The sequence below is a fragment of the Tauraco erythrolophus genome, chromosome 24 (assembly GCF_009769465.1).
Source record: "Tauraco erythrolophus isolate bTauEry1 chromosome 24, bTauEry1.pri, whole genome shotgun sequence".
In the NCBI taxonomy this organism is placed as follows: Eukaryota; Metazoa; Chordata; class Aves; order Musophagiformes; family Musophagidae; genus Tauraco; species Tauraco erythrolophus.
In genome coordinates, this window is record NC_141488.1 from 4,010,151 (window position 1) to 4,027,606 (window position 17,456).

Here is a 17,456-nt window from a genome sequence, read left to right on the forward strand (position 1 = left end):
AGGCTGGGGCTGGAAACATGGTTGAGGGCTGGAAAGATGGTCCAGGGCTGGAAAGACGTGGTTCAGGGCTGGAAAAACGTGGTCCAGCCCCAAACCTCTGCCAGCATCCGAACCCCACGGGGATGCTTGGATCCCATTTCGAGAAAGCAGGGAAAGCGTGAGGGGGGGACTGGATGAGCGAGGGGATGCTCACGCGTTATTTATAGCAGGGGGGGGCTATCTGCAGGGTTCTTCGCCAAGTGAAAAAAATAACAATTCAGGCAGGTTTGAAAAGCGCCGAAACCGCGACAGGAAACCCAAATTGTACGAACGCAGATGGGAGTGGAAAAAGCTCTTGAGCTGGTTGCTCCGGCTTTCACCTCCGCTAAAAATAAAGCTGCCTTATTAGGGGCCGATGGGGGCCGAGATAAAGCATCTTCCCTCCCCCCCCCCCCATATTTTTCCGTGGGTGGGGGGGGTGGGTGATCCGCACGATGCTGTAGGACGTGGCTTTCTGGCCGTGCCGGGGGCGGTGGGGATGGATGGTTGGGCCAGGGGCTTGTGTTGAGGTTTTGGGGAGGATCTGGGGGGTTTTAGGATGCTGGGTGGGGAGGTCAGGGTTTTTTCTGCTGGGGGGTTGCTGGGGATGGTACGATTTGGGGCTGGGCAGCGCAGGGTGGGGGGTGTGATGAGTTGTAACGGTCTCTGTGGGTGTAACGAGGCAGCCTGGCAAAGCCACATCCTGCAGCGCGACAGGACCTGCGGGGGAGGAATTTGGGGGGCTGAGAAGGGGAGGGATTTGGGGTGGGGGGAATGGCAAAACCCCTCCTGACACATGCCCACCCCTACACCCACGTCGGGCTCCCTTTACCCCTGCCTCAGTTTCCCCTCTCTGGACCATCACAGAGCTGGAGCACCTCACCTTTTTTTTTTTGGGGGGGGGCGGGGAGGCTGTGGTGAAGGCGGTGCCGGCTTTGGGTGCCTGCTGCCCCCCCCTCGCCACGGCCCCGGGAGGATATCGTGGGAGGCGGGAGGTGCTCCGCCTGCCACCCCAGTGGTGGTGGCAGCGGGGCCTGGGCTTCTCTGAGTCACCCGTGTCCCCACACCTGTGGCCTTCGTGCCCCCCCAGCCCCATCCTCCTCCTCCTTTAGCAGGGGAAATGATGGATGCATTTTTTGGGGGGGGGGATCAAAGGGGTGGAGGGAGAAGGGGCCAAAGAGGAGGGGGGCTGAGCACCAAATTGTGGGTGCACCCGCAGCGGTGGCACAGCACCCACCCTGCCAGGGGCACCCACATGTACCCGTGGACCCCCGCCCAGCGCCTGAGTGGGTGAATAGGGGGGTGATATGGCACAAACTGTCCTTACCCCATGGTTGGCCTTGGCCCTGTTGGGGTAACATGGAGGTTTGATGCTCCAACCCCCCCCCCATAGCACTTGAGGATGCTCTGAAAGGGTCGAGGGGGAACAAGACCCCCCCAGGGGTGCAGATGGGGCGTGGGGGGCTGCTGGGGTGTCAGGACTAGGATGGGCATCGTGGGGGGGGGGAGCGGGGGGCTGCAGCTGGCCTTGGGGGGAGGCCGTGAGAACGGCGGCCGGGGCTGGGGGGGGCAGTGCAGGAAGCGCCGGGGGGGGGCGGCTGCTCCCGGCTCCCCCAGATGTGCCCGTGAGATAGGGCGGCAGGAAGCAGCTGTGGGGAATCCCGGTGCTGGGAACGGCCGCTGCCGCCTGCCCGACGCCCCCCAGGCCTGCGGGACCCCCGGCCCCACTGCCTCCCCCCCGCAGCCGGGTACCACCCAGGGGTGCTCTGAGTCTCCTGGCTTCTCCCCCCCAGGAAGCTGGGGGTGCTCAGGATTTGCCCTGGAGAAGAGGTTCTGCTTCCCCGGAGGAAGCTGTGGTTCCCTCTGGCCCTGCCAGTGCTGCGGGGAACAGAGCTGGAGCCACGGCCCTGCTCCTGCCCAGGCCTTGGAGGAGAGGAGGGAGTCTGGGGAAACTGAGGCACAGCTGCTGGCTACCGATCAGGCTGGGCAGCTGGCCAAGGCTGGGGTCATGGACCTCCTGCAGAGGGATGTGTGTGCTCCTCTCCTTTCTCCAGGTGCTCTGGAACAAGGTAATGCCTCCCTGTGTTCACTCTGGCCCCTAATGATAACCAGCAGCCTGCAGGCTCGCTTGGGCCGGGCTCACCCCGAGTGGCTGCGGGATGGGATGCTCAGTCCCTGTCTCAGACACAGGGCCGGGGACGGAGGGGGATCCTCAGGGCTAATCCCCTGCACAAAGAGCTGCACATTCCCCAGGGCCGGATCCGGTCTCCTAGTGACAGGGCTCAGCAGGGGGATGGGGTTGCTGCCCCTTTTTGGGTGCTCACTCCCAGCTATGCTGCTCCTTGGCTCCCCCCCAGGTTTTCCCCTCCTCTGGTGCTGTCTGGCTCTTGAGGTGGGTTCCTTCAGTGGGTGAAGGGGTAAACTGAGGCACGGGGCAAGGCAAGTGGCCGAGGCTGGGCTCCTTCCTGCATTGCTGCTTTTAGCCTCGCATCGCTGATGTACATCCATCCCAGTCTGGCAGCTCCAATTTATAATCCCTATTTATCCCAAAACACCCCCAAATCTGGGCCGGGATATCGCGGCGCAGGACGGGGCCGCCACCGCGGCCGCGGGGATACGAGAGAGGCCAAACCGCGCTGGGGCCTTTCGGCACGTCCTCCCTGTGACCGACAGCTGGAGCGGGGCCGCGGTGCCCGGCCCTGCCCTTCTCGGACCCAATGCCCACCCAGGAGCACACGGTTCCGGTGCGAATTGGGGCGTTGGCAGACCCGGCGCCCCGGGCAGGAGTGCAGTTACCAAACCTGCCCGCGCGGCACAGCCGTATGGCACCGTGCTGCCTCCCCGTGCCGGGTACGGCCCCGGGGACAAGGAGGGAAGGAGATTTCCAAGCCGGTTTAAGAAGCCAAAATCCCTTTTTCCCCTTGAGTATCCATCCGGATTTCTTCTCCAGCACTAAAACTTCCTTGGATCACTGCCATGCTGTGTGCCGTGCCATGTGGGTGCCACGCGGGTGCCCAGGCTGGGTGGTTGGCTCGAAGAGGCTCCAAAAAATCAATGGATCGAAGCAGTCACTCCGAGCTCTCGCTCCCACGTTGTGCCGAGCCGGAACACAGCCGGCTGGATTCCCCGGCTTCCCTCGCTCCCGAAGGATCCCGAGGGACTCCGAAGATCCCAGGGAGCCGGGATTTATACCCCAGCCCTGTCCCGCAAGCGGATCCAGATGACCCCCGGGGAAGGGCCCTTCCCCTTGGAGCTGCCTTGGGCTCTCTGCCATGTCTCCGTTCCTCCCTTCTCCCGTCCAAATCCCTTCCCTGCAGCCAGCACTTCCAGGCAGCCTCCGGCTTCCAAAACACATGAAATTCCCCCAAAAAACATCAGCTTTCTCCCCTACCCCCCACCCCAGGAACCCCATATTTGCCCTCTTTGCCCTGCAACAGCCAGGCTGAATCCAGCCTTTCCCACTTCTTTTTACATCCTTCACATCCTGCCACCTGTACGGCTTTATTTAAGGAAAAAAAAAAAAAAAAATCAAACCAAACCCAAGCCCAAGGGGTGGATTTATTTTTTTTTTTGTTGAGGGGGGGGAATATTTGCAGCGCGGAGGCAAATCGCACAGGATTAACGACCCGTCGCTGGGAAAAGGGGGAAAAGGTTGTTGGGAGCCAAGGCTGTATGGGATGGGGGGGTGGACACACACAGCCACCGCCTAGGGGACATGGGGAGGCTTTATATCATTTTGGGGGGCCCACTGAGCCAGGTGGACCCCAGCTCCTGCTCCTTTGCTTCTGGTTTTTAATTTTTTTTTTTTCTTTTAATAGAACACCCAGTGCGGTCCCTTTTCACCATCACTGCGCTCCCTTCCTTCCCCCCCCCCCCCATTTTCCCTTCTCCATGCCAAGAAATCTGCTCCACGCCCCCCTTCCAGGACACCCCAAATCTGATTCCAGTGGCAGGACAGCACCACAAAAGTGTGAGAGGCCCCCCACTTCCTCCTGTTACCCCACTTTTGGGTTATAGGTGATGTGGCGAAGTGGGGGGGGGTCCCACACTTCCTTCCGTCACTCCAGTTTTCAGTTAGCTCCCAGGTGGGACCCCAAAACTGGGGTGATAGAAGGAAATGGGGAAGGGTCTCCCATTTCCTCCCATCACCCCAGTTTTGGGTTACGGGTGACGGGACAAAGTTGGGGAGGGGATATGTCTCCCACTTCCTTCCGTCACCCCAGTTTTCAGTTAACTCCCAGAGGAGACCCCAAAACTGGGGTGGCAGGAGGAAGTGTGTATGGGGGGGGGTCTTCCTCTCATCACCCCAGTTTTGGGTTAATTCCCGGGGGGAACCCAGGAGAGTTAACTCAAAACTGGGGTGATGGGATCAAGTGTGTGCACGGGGGTGTCTCCCACTTCCTCCCGTCGCCCCAGTTTTGGGTTAACTCCCGGGGAGACCCCAAAACTGGGGCGACAGGAGGAAGTGTGTGTGGGGGGTCTCCTTTTTCCTCCCATCACCGTCACCCCACTTTTGGGTTGTGGGTGACGGGACGAAGTGAGGGAGGGTCTCGCACTTCCTTCCATCGCCCCAGTTTTGAGTTAACTCCCAGCGGGGACCCCAAAACTGGGGTGATAGAAGGAAACTGGGGGGAGGGTCTCCCACTTCCTCCCATGGCCCCAGTTTTGAGTTAACTCCCGGGGGGGCCCCAAAACTGCGACGACAAGAGGACAGAAACACCCCCGCGCTTCCACGGACGGACGGACGGACGGACCGGGGGGGGGTCACCCCAAAACACCGAAGCGGCAGCTGATTCGCGCCACGACCGCGGCGGTTTAGTGGGGGGGGTGACGAAGGGGGGTGGAAGGGAGGAGGAGGAGGAGGGGGGGGAGGAAGGTTGCCTTGGCCACGCATCCCTGTGTGAATGCATGACGTGCGCAGGGCTGGCGCCAGGCTGTCTGGGGCCGGGAGTTAGATCAACACAGCTGGAGGGCCCGGGCCACAGCTGGGCAAAGGCAGCGGGTCCCGCCGCCCCGGCCCGGCCGGTGGGAACGGCCGCCAACAAAACCCCCCTGCAAACAAAAGCGCTTCTCCCCCCCCCGCCACCCCCTCCCCGAGCTGCCTTTCAGCTCCCCACCCCCTCCCCCCTTGGGAAATGGGGGGCGGTGAGTGAGGAGGGGGGTGTGGGAATAAGAGGGGGAGGTGGTTGTGTGCTGGGTTTTGTTGGTTTTTTTTAGGGGGGGTGGGTGTGTGTCTTTGAACCGAGGAAAAAGTGTTTTGGGGAGTTCTTTTTAAAAATCTAAATTTTAAAAAAATTTCAATTTTTTTTTTTTCTTGAATTTTTTGAAGGGGGTCCCGGGTGGTGCCGCTTGCCCCGGAGCAGGTTAATGAGGGTAATTATGGCTTTTCCCAAGCTGCCGCCCTTCACACGGAGGCGAATTCCCAGGAAATTCGGGAAGGGGGGGGGGGGGGGACGGGGACGAGAAAAGAAAAAAGAAAAAATTTCAATTAAAAAAAAAAATATGTCTGGGTGCTGCTTTGAGAGGGGGGTTGGGGCCATTGAGGAGCTCGCGGGCTGGGGGGGAGGTAGGGAGGGTGGTTGCCCCCCCCCCCGGGGGGGGAGTTGCAAAGGAGGGAAACAAACCCCAGCGCCAGCGAACTGGGATTTGAGGAGATCTGGAAGAAATTGCTGCTGTGGGCAGGCGTAATTTGGGCCAGGTGCCTCTGTCCCCCCCCGCACCCCCCATTAGCTGGGACCCCCGGGCCGAACAGGGGCCCAGGGTGTCCCCCACCCTCTTGGCTGTAACATCCCCTTCCTGCACTCACTCCCCCCATAACCAAAACCTCTAGAAATCGCCCCAAAACAAGATGGGGGCAGGCATCACCCCTCGATTTTAACAGGGATTTGCAATCTGGGTGTTGCGGGACCGTCACCCCCCCAGGACTCTTCCATGTGCCTCCCCCCCCGCAGTGACACCCATGGGCACCAGCCAACCCACGTCCCTTCAGCTTCGGGCTTTTCGAGGTGCCTCTTTTGCCTTCATCCCCCGCCCCCATCACTTCTACTGAAATAACTCCTTTTCCCTATAAATCTCCTTTCCCCCCCCCAAAAAAAAAAAAACCCAAACAAACCACAACCCCCCCCGAACCTCCAGGCCTCTCGCAGTCGCTGACCTAAATCTGGTTTCTCCATCGTAACCTCAGTTTTACCGCAATTAATTTTTTTTCTCTTTTTTTTTTTTTTTTTCTGCTGGTCACAAGATAATTCCCGACGCCAGAAAGTCTGGAGGTCAGATGAGAAGCGGATTGAGGAACAGGGCGGCACTAATTTCCTTACGAGATCGCCCCGTAAAAACTTGGGGGGGGTTGGGGGGGCGTGTGATGGAGCTGGAGGGAAAAAAAAAAAAAGCCACCGTCCTGCCTAAAAATTAAGGGGGGGATTTACTGGGGTGGGGAGGGGGGGTTGGAAGGGAATCCCCCCCCCCAAGGGGGTGGGTTTGGGGTCTGGGTGGTGGGGGGGGACACGCGACCACGCAGGTCCCGTCCGCCCCCACCGTGGGGCCGCTCTGGCCACCAAGGGTCAAGGGGGTTTTTGGGGTGGGGGGGTATTTCTCGCTTCATTTAGATGCCAGGGTGGGGTCAAACGCTTCATTTACATTAAAAGAGGAGGGGCTGCAGATTTATTTGCATACAGGGGCGGGGCCCCGCGGGGCTGCCTATATAATGGGCTGCGCTGGGCTCCCCCTCCCCAGTTCGCCAGCGAGAGCCGGAGCTTTGGTGGTCTGGGGGGTTTTAGTGTGAGGGCTCGGGGGGTCCAAATCTCGGTGGTGCTGGTGCTCGGAGGTGGCAGCAGCGGAGCCGCAGCCGTCGCAGCAGCCCCTGAAGCGAGCAGGCATTTCCCCCCCCCCTCCTCTTCCCCGCCCCCTCCCCCCGCATCCCCCAGCCCGGTGTGAAGCCCACCATGAAAGCCATCAGCCCGGTGCGGTCGGTGCGGAGCTGCTACGAGGCCGTTTGCTGCCTTTCGGAGCAGAGCCTGGCCATCGCCCGGGGCAGCAGCAACAAGAGCCCGGCCTTGGAGGAGCCCATGAACTTGCTCTACGACATGAACGATTGTTATTCCAAACTGCGGGAGCTGGTGCCGGGCATCCCGCAAGGCACCAAGGTGAGCCAGGTGGAGATCCTCCAGCATGTCATCGACTACATCTTCGACCTCCAGATCGTGCTGGAGGAGGGGGCCAAGGGCCGCGACCCCTCCTCCGAGGCCACCCTGCTCTCCCTTAAGGTAAGGGCTGCTTCGGGCTGGGGAGGGTGGGGGGTAAGTTGGGATGGGGGGGGTTGCTGTTCTGGGGGTGATGCACGGTGCTGGATACGTTTTTTGGGGAGGGATGGGGACCACCCGCTGCTGGGGTGGCCCTGAGCCGTGTCCCCCCTGTCCGCAGGCGGCCGAGCTGGCGTCCGAGCTCTGCTCCAAAGACGAGAGAAGTTTGTGTCACTAACGGCTCCTCTATCAGGTGAGTATGTCCCCCCCTCCCCAATCCCCGCACCCCAGTTCCCCCCCCCGCATCCCCAGGAGTCCGATACCAGCCCCAATGCAACGCAGTCCCCTAGCTCCCCCCCCCCCACCTCGGGCGAGACCCCCAAATCCCCCCATCCTATCTGCCTACATTTATCACTTTTATTTTAAATAATAATTTATTTGATTTTTAAAATAATTTTTTTTTCCTCTTCTCCCCCCTCTTTCTCCTTCCTCCCCCCTTTCTTCTGCCTCTCCTCCCGGTGCCAATTAGCAAACAGGCAGCGAGTGTCGGTTCCTGGTTCGTTATCAGCCGGAGGTAAATAGCAGCTTCCTCCGTGGCGCCGGGCTGTCTGCGACCTACCGGCCCCCGGCATCGCCTCCCCCGGGCACCGCAGGCGGGGAGCGGCTGGTCCCGACCTCCCCCCTCCCCGCCCTTCATCCCTCCGCCCCGGAGCGCAGCATCCCGGCTTTGGACCCGAACCTAACCGAGATATTTGGAATTTGAGAGACTGATGAAGAGGCGGTTGTCTGTATATTTTTGGATTATAGAAGCGAGTTCTTTTTTTTTTTTTTTTAAAAAAAGGTGTTTAATGGGATGGGGGGGGGGGAATTAGGGGGTTTTGGGGAGGGGGGGAACACATGCACATCCTCGAGTATGAACCAAACTCTCTGGGGCCGTGGCCTCGTGTATTGTGGAGCTCTATACTAGAGTATAATAACGTTTTGTACCTTTTGTGCAGGAAGGTGAATTTCTGCGAACATGCCTTGTACTTGCTTTATAAACTTTTTATAAAAGTTACCATTTTTACATAATAAAAACCAAACTCGTTTCTAATGTTTTCCCCATCCATGGGCTGGAGGGAGATGGGGAGGGGGGCACCCATGGGTGGGGGAGCAGTACCCCAGGGGTGGGAGCCCCAAAACCATCTTTTCCCGATTGTAATTTAGAGGGTTATGGTAAAGAATCTCATTAATTGTTTAATAGCTTTGAAATGTCAGCTCAGGTATGGGAGGAATTAACCCTCGGCTGCCGGCTCCCGGCAGAGGTGGCTGCCAGCTATTTTTGGGTGCTGCTCTGCTTATCTGATACAGAAGGAGTGAAGACGCTGCCGAGCCCCGGGGACCATCTGGAGGGGGGGGGGGGGGGGGAAGATGCTTTTTTCAGGGGTTTCCACTCTTGGCTGGGGCTCAGCCCTAAAAAAAAAAAAAAAAAAGGACTGCACGGATCCTTGAGGGTGGGTTTGAACCTTTTTGGGGCTGGAAGGGGTGCTGCTGCTTTGGGATAGTGGCTCCCCCAGGATCCCGCCCCCCCTGCACCGCAAGGGAAGAGGAGTTTCTGGGCTGCAGCTGCCCTGGCTCTCGTTAGGGCTGCTCTGAGCCACGTAATTCCCCAGGTGGTACCCACACCCCTTGCCTGGCCTGGAGCCGCCCCATCCTCAGCCCCTGGGGGGTGGGCAGCACCCTGGGGAAGGAGTCGTTGGGGGCAGAAATGCCTTTCCCTCCAGCTGGATTAATGCTGCGGTTTCCCTTTGGCCTTGGAGCAGATGCGACCCGCTGGGCCGGCTCAGCTGCAGGGCCCTGTGGCTGCAGCACAGCTGGGCCGGATCCTGCTCCCTGGGGAAGGTGCTGGCCTGCGTGTAACCGGGCTCAGGCCCGGCTGCTTCCCCCGGGGTTAAACCCCCCCCAACACCTGTAGCATCATCTCCTCCATCCCCTGTACTTGGGCTTCAGCTTTGTGGCTGTGGGTGCTTCCCCTATGGATGTCCTCGGGGTGCTGGAGCCTCCAGGTGAGCTGGGTCAAGGGCTGCAAGATGGGAGGAGGAGGAAGGCAGCAGGGGGGGGTCTGGGGGGCACAGGGTGATGCAAACCTTCCCCCAAGTGCACTGGTTTCAGCCTCCATGATGGCCAACGTGAGCTCGGGATGCAGCCGGCACCCACCAAGCACCCCTTGTCCGTGGGCATTTCCACAGGGAAAAGCAGCGCCTGGGGCATCCGACAAGCAACAGTGGGTCCAACGGGATCACGAACCCCAGGGACCATCACTCCTTCCTCCCACCTTAATGTCCCCAAGGGCAGGTTACCCTCTGGCACCCACGGATGGGGTGGGACGGAATAACGCTGAGCTGGCCCAGCAGGACACAGGTGAGGGTGTCCAGCTGGAAACCAGCGCTTCTGGGAAAGGAGCTGAAGTTACGCTAATGGCTAAAAATAGGCTTTTGCCATCTCCACTGGAAAAGCCAAGGGGTGAGGTAGGGGTGAGCATCCCCGTTCACCCCAGTTTCCTCGGTCCTCCCACCCATGGCGATGCCAAGGGGGCAAACATCAGATCATCAGCCAAGGGGGTTTAATTGGGATTGGTGGGAAAAGCACCCCGGGAATGAGCGGGGGGACAGGGATGGGTCTTGGCAGCTGCAAAATGGGGCTCCCCATGGCGTGAGCACCCCAGTTTGCAATGAATCCCCCAGCTGGGGTGATGGCGATGGAGCTCCTGGACCTAGTTTGGGGCTGGGGTTACTGGGAGAAGTGGGGACAGGCACCAGTGGGGTAGGAGAAACCACTCCTGCTGGGGTTTTTGGGATGGAAACAGCACTAGAGAGGTGGGAGTCCCAGCCTGGGGGAGCAGAGGTGGCCCCCTGGCCCGGGGGGGTCGGGACAGGGGATTCCCCCGGTCAGGGCCAGGGGGCTGTGGCTCCCCGGGGGCCCCTGGCTTTGGCAGGGGGAGGCTTTGGCACTGGCTCCCGGGAAGCCTCCCAGGGCCATCGCCCCCTGCCCCCGTGGCCAGCGGATCCCGGTGCCTTTCCTGGAACAGCCGCCCCGCTGTTCCCAGGCCCTGGAGACGGCTGGGAAAGGGGGGGGGGGGGGGCGTTCCAAAGCTTGCCTGGACCCCCAGCATGGGCAGCTGCCGATGCTTTCCTTGGAAACACTGCTAAAAAAAAAAAAAAAGAAAAAGAAAAGGGAAAAGCCACAACTAAAAATAGATGCCTTTGCCCCCCCCCGGCTGGGATTTACCTTGTGGGGCAGATTTAGTGCAAGAAATGCCTCCAGCCCCCCCCCCCGACACCCCCCCCCCCCGAACGGGGCTTTGCTTTTCTCTTCCCAGCTATATGTCATAGGTAAAAAAAAACCAAAACCAAAAAAAAACCCAGGGAGCGGTGCGGGGGGGGTCGGGGGTTGAAGGCCGAGCGGCCCCCCCCAGCCGCTGTGCCGGTGGCCAGCCGGGCCGGCTCACTCGCCTCTTGGCAGGAGCGAGAGTCTGATGCAATCGGCTTCGCTGCCGGCGGCCGCGGTTCCCCCACCTGTATTTGCCATTGTGTGCCCGGAGCTGTTTGCAGGTGTTTGCTGGCGCCGCGCTGTCTGAGCCGCACTTCCCTCCTCCTCCTCCTCCTCCTCCTCCCGCCGCCTGCCCCGGCCAAGGCCTGCCCCCCCCCCCCCCCCCGGGCCCCCCCCCGCTTCCATAGCGCCGGCTCCCCGCCAGCCGCCGCCTCGCTCCGGCGGATGCGGCGCTCACACGCGCGGCCTTGGGCGCGCTCCCGCGGGGCTTCGGGTGCACTCGCGTGGGGGGCGCGTGTGCGCGCGGGCGCTCGTGCGCTTGCACGCGTGTGCCCTTGCACACACACACCACCCCCCCCCCCCCACCATGTGCACAATGAGCGCGCGGGCGCTCGTGCGCTTGCACACGTGTGCGGGTGCCCTTGCACACCCCCCTCCATGTGCACTTGCACACATGCCCGTGTGCGCTTACACGCGTGCCCATGTGTGCTTGCACACGTGCCTATATGTGCTTACACACGTCCCTGTGTGCACTTGCACGCATCCCCATATGCGCTTACACACATGCCCGTGTGCACTTGCACACGTGCATGTGAGCTCTTGCACACATGTCCATGTGTGCTTACACATGTGCCCACGCACACTATCCCCGTGTGCACTTGCACACATCCCCATGTGCACTTACACATGTGCCTGTGTGTGCTTGCACACGTGCCTATATGCGCTTACACGTGTGCCTATGTGCACTTGCACACATCCCCACGTGCACAATGAGCACGCGGGCGCTCGTGCACTTGCACATGTGTGCGGGTGCCATTGCACACCCCCCCATGTGCACTTACACATGTGCCCACGCACACATGCATGCATCCCCATGTGCATTTTCTCACGTGCATGTATGTGCTTACACACGTGCCTATATGCACTTACACGCGTGCCTGTGTGTGCACTTGCACACATCCCCATATGCACCTACACACATGCCCATGTGCACTTGCACACTTGCACACATGTCCATGTGTGCTTACACATGTGCCCACGCACACTATCCCCATGTGCACTTACACACATGCCCGTGTGCACTTGCACACGTGCCCATGTGTGCTTGCACACACCTACAGACAACTACACACATGCCTATGCACACTTACACACACACATGCATGCATTTACACACACATGCTTACGTGCACGTGCAGGACGGACATGCTCCAAGGAGACTGCACACACATGTACATGTGCAAGCGTTGGCGGACACACACGCATGTGCACACCTGCAGCAAGGCACCAGCTGCACGTGTGCTCCTCCAAGACACGTGTGTGTGCACACATATATGTGCATTAATGCGCACAGGCTGCAGTGGGGGTGTGCACCCCCTCAACAGGGGCACATGCATGCACATGCACACGCACACATGCACGCATACACATGCACACCCCAACGCAGCCAACAGGGACACGCGTGCACATGCACAGCACCCTAAATGCAAATACACAGACACCCGGCACCTTTGCCCCCACCCCGGGTGCCAGGGGTTTGCTCCCAGCCCTGGAAGCCACCCTCCCCCGTGGGTGGGGGTGAGTCAGGGCCCCTGCTGTATTTTGGGCTCTGTCCCTTGGCCCCATCCTGCCCGGCACAGGGTGTTCCCAGCACCCTGCTCATGCCTCACCCTGCTCCAGTTCCCACGCCAGAGCTGAGAGGGGAAACTGAGGCTCGCTTGGGATTTCCAGTGTGGAAAGCAGGTGAACAAACCCCCAGCCTCCCCCACCACCTTCCTGGAGCACCCCCCTGCGTTTTCTCTGGCACCCTCCACCCCAGAGGCTCCTAATTGCTCAGCCAGGAGGGCTCATCCTGCAAAGCGAGCCACAGGGAGCTCAGCACCCCTTGGCTCCAGCTCCTGGGGGTGCTATGGGATTGGGGGGTGCTCTTCCTGCCTCCTCCCTTTAACAGGGACCAAACAGCATTGTCTTTCCTCATTTTGAAGATGGGGAAAGTGAAGGCCCCTCCCCACCTCCCAGAGACCACCCAGCACCCTGGCAGCCACCCTGCTGCTCCCACCAGCCCCTCGCCTTCCCCGTTCCCACGGGTGACACTGGGCTCTGTCCCACGGACGGACTGGGGGTCCCCACGGATCTAAACATGGCCCTGAAATTCGCTGGGGCCAGGGGGAGACGAAGGCTGGCACGGAGGAAGGCTCGTTACTGCTGGGGTTTAATTAACGAGGAGGTTTAGAGCATGGAGCTTTGTGATGGTCTTGGTCACCCAGAGAGACCCGAACTACCACTGACACCTGTGAGGACACTGGGATCTCTCCTGGGGGTGGCCCTGGCTGTGGGTGAGGATGAGGTGGGTGATGTAGAAGGTTGTCCTGGTTGTGGGGCTGAACCAGCAGAGAAACCTGATTCTTCATCCACAAAAAACTGGACTCACAAAGGCCTTTGGGTCCCTGAGTGCCTTCTGTGCCTCAGTTTCCCCACCTATACAGAGGGAAGTGGCTGCAGCTCTGGGAAGCAAACTGGGACAGAGGAGGGGCACTGCTGGGATAACTGGGAACGGCCTACAGTGTTACTGGCCCAGCGCAGCTGAGGGACGCTGGCACGTGTCCCTTGTCCCCTCGCCTTCCCCTGGCTGCATGGGGACATGAAGTCACCAGTGTCCCTCTGGTTTCAAACTGGAGTCAAACCAGTTTGGGGAACTGTGTCCCTGTTAACTTCTCAGCCTCCACAATGCTCCTCTGGTCCTGCGAGTGATGCCACTCGTTCTGCTGCTCGGAACGATGAGGTCACGCTGCCATGGGTGCCCAGGGTGCTGCCAGCACCCACCAAAGCCTCTCTGCCCACCACTGCCTGCCGCTGCCCCTTCCCAGTCCCTCATCTTTTCCCCGGCCCTTTTGCTGCCTCCGGGATGGGTTCATGGAACCCCACAGCCTCGTTTGATGGTGAAGAGATGCCCCAATGTGGCTTCTTCTCTGCGAGCCTTGTGCGCGAGGAAGGGGTCACCATGCTCACATCTGGGCAGTGAATTCATCCATACTAGCCACCGGAGAACCCACAAGAGTTTGTGTTTGGTACCCAAGGTGGGTCGAACAGGAGAACCTCAGCAGGTTTCCCGTTGGACCATGTGTCCCTCGGTCCTGCTCTGGGGCCCGGTGATGCTCTCGCCGCCTTCTCCTCTTCTCCCTCTGGTTTCAGTTTTGGTCAAGCTGTACCACAGACAACATCGTGCTCATGGCCCTGGTCACCGAGGTCCTGCTCAACTTGCTCAGAGGTTTCTGGCTCTACTGGAAGGTGGGACTTGTGGTGAGCCAGGCTGGAGACCTTCCTCCAGCCCTGAGTTCCTCATCTCTCCACCCGTTTCCCTCCCTGTGTCCTTCTGTCCCTGAGTCTCTCCATCCCTCTGTCCCTGGGTCCCTCCATCCCTCTGTCCCTGGGTCCCTCCATCCCTCTGTCCTTGCACCCCAGTGTCCCTCCATCCCTCTATCCCTCCTTCCTTGTGTCCCTCCATCCCTGCATCTCTCCATCCCACAGTCCCTCGTCGCGGCCTAGGGGGGTCGGGGGGGGTTCGACGGATCCCGGCGGGGGCCGGAGGATCCCGAGGGGGCCGGGGGATCCCGGGGGATCCCGGGGGGCCGGGGGATGCCGGGCCCGGGCGGGGCGGTCCCGCAGCCGCAGCCCGCTGCTGCCGCCTCCAGGGCGGAGGAGGAAGAGGCCGGATCCCCGCCGGCCCCGCCGCGCTGCCGGCAGCCGGGCTGGGGGGCTGCTCCCCCGGGAGGGGCCGGGATCCCCCCGGTGTCCCCCCAGGAGGGACCGAGACCCCCCCGATGTCCCCTTCAGCAAGGACAGGAACCTCCTCTGGTGTCCTCCCCTGGAAAGTACCGGGACCTTCTCCAGAGTCTCCCCTAGAAAGGACCGGGACCTCCTGCAGTGTTCCCTCGGGAAGGAACGAGAACCCCGCGGTGTCCTCCCAGCAAGGACCAGGACCTCCTCCGGTGTCCCCCTGGGAAGGACCAGGAGACCTCCTCTGATGTCCTCCCAGCAAGGATTGGGAACTCTTGGTGTCCTCCCCTGGAAAGGACTGGAACCTTCTCCAGTGTCTCTTCCAGAGAGGACTGAGACCTCCTCCAGTGTCCTCCTGGGAAGGATGGGGACCACCCACCTCTGATGTTCTACCAGCAAGGACCGGGACCTCTTCCTATGTCACCCCAAGAGGGAGCGGGACCTCCTCCAGTGTTCCCTTCAGCAAGGACTAGGACCTCCTCTGGTGTCCCCCTGTCCATCCCACCTCCCTGGCTGGCTTGGGGATGAGCTGTGTCCCCTCACCCAGGAGGATTGTGGGGCGCACAGGGGACTCCTTTCCCATGGATGCTGAGAAGCTCCCCTGGGGCTTGGTGCTGGGGTGGTGGCCACCACCGACCATCAACTAGATGGCCCTTGTCTCCAACAGGGAAGAAAGGTAGACCCTGAAGATGGTGGTGGCCATTACTTCATCATCTTCATCATGAGTGAGGCCTTCAACTGTGCCAACCTGCTGGTGGCTGTGGTGACATCCAGCCTGTGGGAATACCCATTCGCCCATGCCAAGGAGGAGCAGAGGGAGCTGGAGCCCAACGTGGAGGAGAGCCAGGACCAGGGACCCAGGGCAGGCTGGCTCTGCGGGCGAGGATGGGCAGAAAGCATTTGTCAAAGCCGCCCTGAAAGGGCCACATTTTGGTGGTCCCCTGTAGAGATGGCCTGGGTGGAGAAGAGCTGCATGGTTCTTCCTCCACAGCCAAAAGCCAGGAGAATTTTGATAAAATGAGTGTTTCTTACAAAAAACATCGATGGGAGGAGGCTAGAAGTGGAGATTTTCCTGCAGTTTGAAGGTGGTTGTAGCAGAGATCTGCACTTTGCACCCACCATCAGCATTTAAAGGCTGGGATTTCCACCTCCATAGTGCTGCACTCTGGGCTTGGCTTGTTTGATGACAAGGGTTGGTCCTTAAGTGCAACCAGTGGAGGAGAGGACATAACCACATTGCTGTGTTAACCCTTGCAGCTAAATGGCGAGGTGGCCAACACCCTCAGCTCAGCCTGAAGGTGATGGGGTTGGGGTATCCATGTCCATCTCCCAGGACCTGCTCACCTACAGCGAGTTGGGCAAGCTGAGCCAGGAGGTCTTGCGTGAAGTCCAACGCCTTTTGGAAAGCAGCGAGGAGAACGTCAGAGAGTACAAACAGATCAGTGAGGAGCTCAACGTGTAAGATCTGCTGCAGACCTCCTTCCTCCTTGGTGGCTTAGTCGTAGGGTGGGTGGGGTGGAATCAGCCCATCTATAGACAGCCAAGGCAAAACCTCTCCAGAGAGAGATGCCCCTTTTGGATTGCGGGGTGGAAGCTGGTGGCTGTCACCCATCTGGAGGCATTGGTGTCACAGGGAGATATCAGCTTGTGGCTTCTGGTATGGGATAGGACTTTGCTGGTGGAAAGCCATGGCTGGAAAGCCTGGAGAAGGCTTATTGAGCAGGGTATGGGTATGGGGAAGCACAGTGAGAAGGTGAGGACCATTGTGGCACAGGAGCACGAGCTGATTGAGCAGAAGTTCTTCAACACCACCCTCTTGGGCAGCCCTTACCCCAGCGAGGCCATGTTGATGATGTGTGGGGACATCATCTCCACTTTGTCCAAACTGGAGGAGGTTGGGGTACAACCTGCCAGCACCAGCCCCCAGATCCCAGGCCCTCCCCACACCCCGATGTCCCTGTCCCCAGGGCCACCCAGCTGAAGACAACCCAAGGCAGCCAAGCGACACCAATCTGTCCACCCTGCTGGGCATGGCGTTGTCTTTGTGCACTGAAATGGAGACAGCAGTTGCCTTCTCCCCCGCAGGGGAGAAGAAGAAGGTCTGGGTGGGTTGAGCTGCCAAGCTCAGCCATGCTCCTGGCAGAGGGACATGGTGCCCAGCTGCACGGTGGCTTTACTGCTGCCAGGCTTTTTGTTCTGCCTCAAAGCCCTCGCAAAGTCTGTCCTGGATCAGAGGCTCCTGGCAAATTTTTGGGTGTCCTCCTCCAAGCTGAGTTGGAGTCTGGAGGCCTGGTGTTCATCCTCATCCCCAGGAGAAGTGGCGGTGCTGGTATGTGTGTCCATTTGTCTGTCTGTCTTCCAGGAGGCTTCTTTGCAAGAAAGTCCATCTCTGCAGCTGAACATCCCCATCCCAGACGTGGACATGAACCTGCCTTGTGCTGGAGAGGAGAATGATGGAGAAGAGAATGATGGAGGGGAACCAGAAAATGGAGAGGAACCAAATGATGGGGAGGAACCAGGTGGTGGAGAGGATCCGGGTGATGGAGAGGAACCAACCGCTGTGACTCTGTGGCCTCAGAAGGATCAAATTGTGGCTCAGCTCGGTGTCTGGTGGCCTTTTACTGGTCCCAGTAAGTCTCAGAGTTGCCCTCACCTGGAAATTCACCATTGCACTGGTGTTTTCTGCCACTGCTGCACCCTGAAATATCCCATGGGCCAAACGGGGAGCCCCTCACCCCCTCTTTCTCCCTCTCCTTTGCCAGCCAGACCTGGAGCACCCCAAGGACACGTGGTGGGCGGCCGACAGCTGCGACTGGGGTCAGTGGGTGGTGGGTTGGTGCAAGTGAACCAGGGGCCAAATCTGCTCGTGCTGAGTCCCTGGCAGGTCCCTGTCCC

At 60.0% G+C, this 17,456-nt stretch overlaps 1 protein-coding gene across 1 annotated transcript; it reads left to right on the forward strand.

The window, feature by feature from the left end:
* The first annotated feature begins 6,959 nt into the window (after positions 1–6,959).
* Positions 6,960–7,497, forward strand: ID3 (inhibitor of DNA binding 3). The gene is made up of 2 exons (XM_086626218.1): positions 6,960–7,280; positions 7,438–7,497. The coding sequence occupies exons 1-2, from the start codon at positions 6,960–6,962 to the stop codon at positions 7,492–7,494; spliced, it is 378 nt and encodes a 125-aa protein (XP_086482344.1). The 3' UTR covers positions 7,495–7,497.
* The last annotated feature ends 9,959 nt before the right edge of the window (positions 7,498–17,456 follow it).